The 10,598-nt window shown below is 32.0% G+C and overlaps 1 protein-coding gene across 1 annotated transcript; it reads right to left on the minus strand.

The window, feature by feature from the left end:
• Positions 1-573: 573 nt before the first annotated feature.
• Positions 574-10,314, minus strand: LOC123654788 (elongation of very long chain fatty acids protein-like). Its single transcript, XM_045590672.1, has 5 exons — positions 10,260-10,314; positions 4,183-4,373; positions 3,845-3,919; positions 1,718-2,017; positions 574-777 (listed from the first exon to the last, which is right to left on the minus strand). The coding sequence occupies exons 1-5, from the start codon at positions 10,312-10,314 to the stop codon at positions 574-576; spliced, it is 825 nt and encodes a 274-aa protein (XP_045446628.1).
• Positions 10,315-10,598: the final 284 nt, after the last annotated feature.

A 10,598-nucleotide genomic window follows, 5' to 3' on the forward strand; every position in this document is an offset into this window, starting at 1 on the left:
GTCGGTTAAAAACACATTAAGATCCGATGGCGTAACGGTCACAGCACTGGCTCATGTCTGTTGTGCTGGTGGTCGAGGGTTCGTTCCCCGCACACGACAAATATTTGTGTATAGGCATTACAGATGTTTACCGTGGTCTGGGCGTTTGTGTTTATGTGTGTGGCCGGTTGATTGTGAGGCGATATTTTTAATTTTTTTAATTGTTTGTTTTATTCTTGTTACTTAATAATTAACTAAATTCTCATATATTAGCTGTCATGGATACTATGGTTTACAAAGCTGCCATTGAGGGCATGTTTTTTATTACGTCACAGAGAGTCAATTACTTGCCTTATTATTTATTTGATTTTTTAATTATGGTTGATGTTTTGTTCTTATATCTTTGAGTGATTTAACGTTACTATAAAAGAAAATATATTATATTTTTTTTTACTTGTACAAAAAAAAAACGCATTAGATTATTCTTATATAAAATATTACACTTACAAAATAAGAGACATTATAATTTAAGTTCCACATTATACTAAAAAATTACAATTATTATTGAAGCATTTTTTTTAACTATGAATAAAACTAATCCTCTTTTTCGATATGATGACATACTCTGATTGAAGGGATTTTACCTCGCTTAGTATAGCTTTGCCAATAGAAATGTAAGAATAATATTAAGAAGAATACAGTATTGCAAGCTATAAAAGTAGCTACACCACTTGCTGGTGGGCATGCAGACCTTCGTACAGCTATGATGTAATGTGCGACAATACATACGAACTGTACCTGAAAAAAAATGCCAATAAATTTGTGTTAGTTTCAGGAACATAAGCATTAAACCAATCAACAAACAATACGCTACTATTTCAAATAAAATAAAAATAAAAATACTTTATACACACTAGCCGCTCTTTTTAAAATCGTTTGGTAATCATAAACTTGAACGACCTTTTTTGCATATGTAGATCAAGTCACCACAGTTCATTAACCTTGAAAACTACTGCATTCATTCAACTTCATTCTTATCTACACCAAGTATTTTAAACAATGTTTTTTATTGCATTAATTAATATGAAGTAACAATTAAAATATAAACAGCCGTGAATTCCACGGTCAAAAGGTTGTACAATACAATAGAGGTTGATGCTGATCACATTGATTGTTTTGTAATTTACCACTTATTGGGAAATGTTTGGAATGTGATTCTAGTAATAATTATGTTCGTGGAAAATTCAAGATGAGTACATTTAATGAAATACCTCGACTTTTAGTAGCAGGTAATAATTTATTGATTACTTATTATCAATCACAGAGTGTAAAGTAGAATGATTTATCATTTAGGAAATTATAAAAAACATTATAGTTACTGAAAAACATATCATTAAATAATAAAAATTATAAATAAGTGGTATGGTATGTAGTTCGACGAATTTTTGTCAGTTGGCGTAAATAATTTGCAACTAAAATGGGACATGTAAATTTAATCGGGTATCCCATCAGAACAGATGAAATACCTTTTAGAAGAATTTCAGAAATTTTTTGGTATACGTAGGTAAATAAAGAGGACCCTGTGTCAAGCGAAAAAAAGCAGCTACGACAATATATATTAACAAACTTAAGCCGCTCTACTGTATTATACATAGTTTTTTCAAAATTGAATCAAAATACGATTAAAAATCGTTTCGCTAGGTGAATTAGAATTTTAAAATAATTAAATTCAACTTACCAATTGAAATTTGGTCATGTATTTCTTCCAGAAGATGTATTTTGCGACTTTCGGTCCCAAAGCAGCTAAACCGTAGTAGGTGTACATGAAGACATGGACTAATGAGTTCAGGAATCCAATAAAGAACAGCGTTTCGGAAGGCCAGTATTTTAAATAGGCCCAAGTTCCAATCATCATGATGGAGTGATGGTACAAGTGAAGGAAGGTGATCTGGTTGTTCTTTTTACGCATCACGAAAAAAACTGTGTCCAGTAGTTCAGAAACTTTTGCAGCGAAGTACAGCCATATACTAAAGAGTATCTGAAATATAATAAACAACCCATTTAGCTAGTTCTGGTGTTATTTTTCTTGTAAATAAATAAAATTGTGGTTTTGAATGTGACTATCATTCATATTATATTTTACGTGAAAGTATTATTAACAAAGGGTTTACTATAGAATGAATGGCTTGAGCAAATCCACTTAAACATGCTTTAAGTTTCATTTGTATTATTTTAATACTTTAATTAAAAGTACATATTTTAGGGGTTTGACTGTAAGTGGATCGACGAAACTATATTACTTAAGTCAACACAGTCGTTAGATGGTTACTATCTTTGGAAGTAAGTCGGTAGATACTCGATATTTTTGCAGGACAAATATTTGTATAATCACTATGAAGAAACAAAGATAATAAAATAAGGTTTAAAACTTATAAATCTCAGATTAATCTGAAACTCTTATTATGACTATAATTTTTGTTATAAGTTTTTGCCCGTAATACACTAGAGTTCTCTTTATTTTAAAAAGTCAACGGTTAAGAGTTATCTTTATTTTAAGAAGTCGGTAACGGTTTACCTTATCTATTAACAAAGTTGACTGTAATATTTTATAGCTAATCTTTTCAAGCGTGACATTTTTACGTTGCTTTATCTTCATTTAATAATAGCCTAAGAGCCCGTGAGGGTATCTCCCGAAGAGGCTATGAGCTAAACTTCATGTTTAGCCATTGTTTCTACTGGCGTTGGGAGCATGCGCTGACAAAACTTTCAGCTTTTATAAAATGATGAAAGTCTGGCCCTTGATACTTGACGTAATTATGTGTAAAACGGTTTTTAGTACACAAGGTTGTAAGACTAGATACTCAAAGTAGTATCGCCTGAATTTACTTGAATAGAGTTTTTTTAAATACTTTTTTGTAGGTTGTTATTGTAGTTTGATTGTTTTTTGTTTTTGATAGTGTTTTGTTGGTTGCTTTATTGTAGGTGTTTCTCTTTGAAGATACTACAGAACCTTGAAATGCGCATTAATATATTTAGACCTGGCGATCATCGTACATTATCTGTTAACGATACTTTTTTTGGTTGTGGAAATTAGCGGAAATCCGTGGAATAACGTGGTGAATTTAGCTTCACACCTTTTTTTCAGCGGGAGAGAGATTTTAGTATAGCTTCCCGCCATATATGTATATGTAATATTACATAATTGTATTTTATCGATATTTGCTCAGAGTATGCTGTCCGCTAAATCAGAGACTGACATTTTAATTTAAGTACTAAATTACTTACTGACAGCTCCTGTTATTGACTTAAGAATATTTTATGGTAGCGTGAATACGTGTGACAATGTTGGTTGACATTGACGAAGATCAAGGTCAGTGGTTCTGACAACACAACTACAAATGTATACTTAGTACATCTTTTATTCTTCTTAGAAAAATATTTACAAACGAAGAGTATTTATTTACTTTCATTTTATTTCATTATAGCTGTTTGCTTCGATTGATTTGTTAAAGCAGATAAATGAATTATAAATTATGTGAATTGATTTGAAAAGGAACTTCCACATATGTGAATCTCCATTAAGTTTCTATTTAATTTCGTATTTTTCTGTAGTCGTTTGCCGAAATTTAAACCGTCAAACTATAAAATGTATCTATTTAAAAACACATTATTAAAAAAAAAGTCGAAAATAAAAACTTTTACAAACATAGGAGGCCATTTATATAATAGCTTTGCTCCATATTTTTTTTGTTGCGTAAATTAAAAAAAAATTTGTTGCGTAAATTGAAAAAAAAAAACTTCTGATAATTCTATTCAATTTTGTGTTGGAATACGATTAAAATTAATAATCCTGTAATATTATTACCTCATCCCGGTGATTATCGTTGCTTATATAACAAGTTTTTGGTGTCAGCCCCCGGCGCCACAATTGCTTAAAGTACTGTAAAATCGAAAAATAAACTAACATATTTAAATACATTATATAAAAATAAGGCTATAAGGCTCAAGAAGTGCTATCAGGTTCAATCATTACAATCATTACAGCCTATACAGTCCACTGCTGGACATAGGCCTCCAAAAGTTTACGCCAAAAATAACGTGAACTCATGTGTTTTGCCCATAGTCACCACGCTGGGCAGGCGGGTTGGTGACCGTCAGTGTCGTGGCTATCAGGTTGTCATGGTTTATTTGACTTGAACTTACCCTTTGAACCAAATAAGCGGAGGCGATCACTTGTATCGCATTATACAGTATCAATACTTTTGTTAGTTTGTAAGGTTCTCTTTTGTACATAAGTGAAGGTCCAATCTTAAGTACGAATAGGAGATAGATAGCTAAAATCATCATGACTGGCCCTGGTGTAGCCACAAGCGGGAGGTAGTCGGTTTCTTCATCTGCGGAAAAAATAAAAAATAAGTCATAACTAAAAAAAAAAAACGACAAGTTTGAAAAGATGTACATATATATTTTTTTATATTATAATGGTAAACAAGTGTATGGTAAGTGCCGTAGCCTATAGACGCCTGCAAGACCAGGAGCATTGCAAACGCGTTGCCGACCGATAAGGTAACCTCACCTGGAACTCTGGCTACCTTGTTCGCCACAGGAATACAACACTACTCAAATAGGGCTGTGTTCCAACAGAGTTTATTACGCTTCAGCCTGTAATATCCCACCACTGGGCATAGGCCTCTTCCTAGGGAGAAGGATCAGAGCTTAATCCACCGAGCTGTTCCTATGCGGTTTTACGGATATATTACCTACTATGAGTAACGATCGCTATCAGGTGTACATGATAACAACCGGGACTGACGGCTTAACGTGCTTCCCGAGGCACGATTAATGATTGATCTTGATGGTTTCAGGCAAGATTCATATAACATGCTGCCTGTAAATTTTTTAACTAATTAAATTATAGAAAAATTCCATAATGATGATGGTGTGACATTAAAGTGTAAGTTTTATTATACATCATATCAACAAAAATTTTAAAAATAAATTTAACCATGGACTAAGAGGTCATATAATTTTTTGCTTGCCTATTACCTGAGTGCGTGTGAATAATTTTAACTTGAACACAATGAAATCCCACGGCATACCTTTATCTTATATGAAAATTATAAAAAATTGTTCTTCATTCATTAATTAAAATGGCTTTCTATAGTGCCAAAGCAGCAGATGATTTCGGCTATGAGATGAATTTTCTTAAATCAGTAATTGCAAATCTACAACTACTACTATAACATACAATATATAGAATAATATACTACTATATATAAGGGCATAAAAAATAGATGTTGGCCGATTCTAAGACCTACCCGAAATGCACACAAAATTTCATAAAAATCGATCCAGCCGTTTCGGAAGAGTATAACTAACATTGTGACACGAGAATTTTATATATAAGAAGATTTTTCTGTTAATTTTAATAAAATAAGCCTTTGCAATTATTAATTTAATTAGGAAGAAAGAATTAAGTTAACACATATAAAAGGAATTATTCTGTAACAAGAGAAGGCTTATATCTTTTTGATTTCTTCTTTGATTTCTTTTTTTTTTTGAAGTTATACTTCTTTGGGCGTGTAGGGAAAAAATATGAGAGGAAATTCTTATGATGCGCGCGCACGCCGTCACGGGAAAAAACCGACACCTTGAACTTAGCCAGTCAACGAAGAAGTTAGCGACGTGAAGTTAGCTAGTCAATGAAGTATAAATTCTTACATGCGTACATAAGTACACAAACACACTTTTTTATACAACTAGATCGGCAAACAAGAGTACTCAATTGATGGTAAACGATTACCGTATCTTATAGGCGCCTGTAACACCAGAGGCATCGCAAGCACGTTGTCGACCCTATACCCAATTCCCCCAGGATCGCAAGCGCGTTGCCAACCCTATCCCCAACCAGGCGCTCTGGTCACCTTAATCGCCAACAGGAACACAATACTGCTTGAAAACAGTATTATTTAGCTGTGGTCTTCAGTAAGATTGTTGTATTACCCCAATCGGGCTGCTCCAAATTCAGAGCAGGAAAATGCCTAAAGTGGCCCTACCTCAGTTTAAGATTCAATAGCAGATTCTTATATTTCATTACAAATAAATGTTATTTTCATATTAATAATCTTTTGTGTAAAAAATAACTTCTCTGGTGTATATTTAAATTTAATATAATTGTTTTTTTTTTACCGGGATCATTGTTTTTTTTTTTTGTAATTCCTGTTTTATCGAAATTATCACTTTTGAACATCGCTTTAAAAAAATGTCTCCATTGTATTTTTAAAAATTTACATAGTTGTTTTTTATGAGGAAATTTATTATTTTACTTTTATTTTTTAATACAAATTCAATTTAACGTTTCCGCTTTTTAATTAAAGCATATTCAGCATACTCAGATGCTTAATATATTTTTATAGATGTTTCATATTTGTCGTGCAATAAAAGAATGAAATCAATGTGGTAAGTTATTAAGCAATAATCTAATATATAAAATTCTCGTGTCACAGTTTTCGTTGCCATACTCCTCCGAAACGGCTTGACCGATTTTGATGAAATTTTTTGTGCTTATCCGGTATCTATGAGAATCGGCCAACATCTATTTTTCATCCCCCTAAATGTTAGGGGTAGTCCACCCCAAAAATTTTTTTTATTTTTTAGACAAAATTTTTAATTTCTATTTTTTTATGATACAACATTAAAAAATACATACAACCCTAAATTTTCACCCTTCTACCACCAACCCCTATTTCTTAATAGCGTTTAGCGGCAAGACAACGTTTGCAGTTAGTTACCTATAAATATGTTATGATTTTCTGCGCCTTTATGTCTATAAACCAAAATTAAATCTTTGAACTAATGCCTAATATTACTTTGTATATAATATGTTATAAGAAACGAATTTTATGTTTTTATATTTATTAATGTTGCATTGTTTTTGTTTTTAGTATTATTGCTTATGTAATTCTTATTTTTTTATATTGTAGTTTAACTTTTATTTTTCTTTTTGTCTCCTTTTTACTGTGTCTAATGAATTGGGTTATGCCATATAAAAAATCAACTTGCGAGAATTAACAGTCAACATAAAATTTGTTAATGCTATTTTTAAGATGTTGAGTAGAATTTGTTGAAGATGAATTCAGTCGAGAAGTTAAATCAATTAGTATTTTTAACCGACTTCCAAAAAAGGAGGAGGTTCTCAATTCGACTGTATTTTTTTTTTATGTATGTTACATCAGAACTTTTGACTGGGTGGAGCGATTTCGACAAATTTTCTTTTAATCGAAAGGTGGTGTGTGCCAATTGGTCCCATTTAAATTTATTTTAGATCTAACAACTACTTTTCGAGTTATATCTAATAATGCGTTTTTAATTGACGCTTTTTTCGTCGACCTACGTTGTATTATACCGCATAACTTTCTACTGGATGTACCGATTGTGATAATTCTTTTTTTGTTGGAAAGGAGATACCCTAAGCTTAGTACCATGATAAGGAAACCAGGATCTGATGATGGGATCCCAGAGAAATTGATGGAAATTCTTGAAAATCCGCAATAACTTTTTACTGGGTATACCGATTTTAATAATTCTTTTTTTGTTGGAAAGAGTATATCCCTAGTTTGGTACCATGATAAGGAAACCAGGATCTGATGGTGGGATCCCAGAGAAATCGAGGGAACTTTTTGAAAATCCGCAATAACTTTTTACTGGGTGTACATACCGATTTTAATAATTTTTAATTTAATCGAAAGCTGATGTTTGTCATGTCACATATAAATTTTATTGAGATCTGATAACTTCTTTTTGAGTAATCTTTGATGACGCGCAGTTACTTGAGTATTTTTTCGTCGATCTACGTTGTACTACTCGTCGATGTAATTGAAGTCGGTTTTTTTTCGTTTGCGAGCAAACACAATTATTTCGATAAAGTCTTTAAAGACATTAACTTACTTTTCATCTGAATTTACAATAGCATTATTTATGTTTAATTAAATTGGGATAATTTCGATTATACAACAGTAAAAAAATAGTAATTAGGTACGTTCCATGTGCATTTAATTTTATCATCACAGTTAATAAATTAATCTTTACATGCATTATTATGTATGACGGGAAAAACATTACACGCAAAATTAATCTTCTATGTAGTAATTTCAATAATTATTCTATTGTATTTGAAATTAATCGTTTTATTTAATTTTAACTAAGCGTTAATATATTTTTTCCGTTTAAAAGGTTAGGTAAAAGATTTTAAAATTATTTAAAAAAATCTTAGCCTTATTATTCGATTCAAGATTGCAGCATATAGTGGCGCTGTATTTCATGCAAGATATTACAAATTTTATGAATACAGTTTTTTTTTTAATTTTTTTAGAGTAATTATGGCGTTTCTTGCTGATGATTATCTGCAGAATCTACATTATAAATCGGTGATAACTTCAGCTTTAGCAGTAATCAATAAATTTAAACAATAGAATTTTAATTTGTAAAATGACGATTCAAAAGTGCTTTCGAAGCCTACTTGAATGGAGTGATTCTTGATATAGATTTTGATTACTAATGATTAGCTTATTTACATTTACATTCAATTGATTTCGTAAACACTGCACTTAAACTTAAGCTTGATTAATTCAATGAATTTCCTACATATTTACGTTAGTTCATTTTTTCGATGTCTTATATACTTAGTTATTCTGCCATTTTGAGCGTCAATAAATTTAACAATAGAAAATTGAGTTGTATCTTTGAGCTACAAAATGTTAACAACACACTTAGTTATAATGTTATAACCATCAAGATTATACCCGTTACATTATATTTAGTATATGCTTCACGTTTTTTTTCGTTATTTTGTTGAAAAATACGGAAATAAATCAGCTTTTTTGGATTATAAGGCAAAATTAATCTACAGTAAAAAAATAAGAATTTAACAGTTTGTGGTTAACGAATATTAATTAATTGGACAGTAGTAAAAACTTTATTTGTTTAATCACGTCAAAGTTATAGTGTCGCATAATAGCGCAGTCATGACGGAAACTCTTACCTCTCTATCAAGATTACACGATATTTCGCATCTACAGAAGAAACTCAATCTTACTGTTAGTGTAAATAAGAAAATAATCTGACGATCACATAGATATCACTGTTGGTAAACGTTGTTTATCTCGTCGGTAAACTGTGAAATTGACAGAAACGTGACGTCTGTAAATATAAGCTTATGACGTAGAGGTTTAGAGAAAAAATACCTAAGTATCCTTGGGATTATAGTTTTCGTCTGCAGATCCGCAAATGACAAGTGTACACACAATTATATTTTCGAGTACACGTTATTTGTATTTTACGAGATTATCTATGCTTTAGATATTAACATATACGTTAATTTTGTCTCGACTTTTAAATTTATTTAATGATTTTTTTTAAATAAGTTGTTGAAGTCAAAAGTCTTTGAACAGTGCATCCTGCCTTTTTTAATATACGGTACCAAGACGAAGACTTTGACGAAGGGACTAGTCCATATCTTAAAAGTCGCTCAGCATGCAATATAACGAGCTATGTTAAGAGTCTCTCTTAATATCAGAAATGAGATGATCCATGAAGGAACAAAATTAACCAACATAGCCTGAAGAATAAGCTAGTTGAAGTGGCAGTGGGTTGGTCACGTGTCGCAGGATCAGTCAGTCAACCAGTGAGCTCAGCCTATTGTAGTCTACTGCTGGACATAAGCATCCCCAACTTCGCGCCAAACATCCCGGTTTTCCGCAATCCTCATCCAGCCTACACCGGTAATCTTACGTAATTCGTCGGTCGAACGGGCCGGAGGACGTCCCACATTGCGTTTGCCAAGACGCGGTCTCCACTCGAGGACCCGTCTGCTCCAACGACCACCGGTCCTACGACACAGATGGCCAGCCCACTGCCACTTCAACTTGCTAATTCTGTGGGCTATGTCGGTTACTTTCGTTCTCTTGCGGATAGTCTCATTTCTAATCCTATCTTTGAGAGAAACCCCAAGCATAGCCCGTTCCATTGCACGTTGAGCGACTTTAAACTTGTGGACCAGTCCCTTCGTCAGTGTCCACGTCTCGGCAAAGCAGGATCGGTTACGACCGTAAAACATTAATTAAAACAGTAGTATTGCCTAGTTTGGTAGCTAAAAATTTTGAACTTGATATTTTTTCTCTACTCTACTTCAAGAAAAAAAATCAATTCAATTTTTTTTCTATTCCTTGTTATGATATAAACGGTCAAAATAATAGATCAAAAAAATATATGTATAAACTTACATTTGCTCTTATTTAAATCCCAATCGGGGAATCGAAGTCCAACGTCTGCGTACATGATGAATCTGTAACAGAAATTAAAAATTCCAAATCCAACGTCACCTCACTTCAATAACACACGCACAACTTCAATTTTATATTAAAAGTAAATTTAGAATCTTTAAAAAAGTAATTTCACCTACTATTAAAATATCTTCTGCGAAATATGTTAATGTCTCTACTTGATGTATTAATTAGCAGTGAAGCTAATTACACGTTTAAGAAACTATAATTAGTTAATGGTCATCCATTAAAATTTGGTTAATGATTCATATCATTTACATCAAATAATATGTTATAATT

The sequence above is a fragment of the Melitaea cinxia genome, chromosome 6, assembly GCF_905220565.1.
Source record: "Melitaea cinxia chromosome 6, ilMelCinx1.1, whole genome shotgun sequence".
Taxonomy (NCBI): domain Eukaryota; kingdom Metazoa; phylum Arthropoda; class Insecta; order Lepidoptera; family Nymphalidae; genus Melitaea; species Melitaea cinxia.

Excerpts from the sequence above, each read along its gene's own strand:
- LOC123654788 (XM_045590672.1), bottom strand. The coding sequence starts at position 10,314 with ATGTACGCAGACGTTGGACTTCGATTCCCCGATTGGGATTTAAATAAG. Across the intron at positions 2,018-3,844 it reads ACGATAATCACCGGGATGAG|ATACTCTTTAGTATATGGCT; the intron begins GTAATAATATTA and ends ATTATATTTCAG. Across the intron at positions 778-1,717 it reads ACATGACCAAATTTCAATTG|GTACAGTTCGTATGTATTGT; the intron begins GTAAGTTGAATT and ends ATTTTTTTTCAG.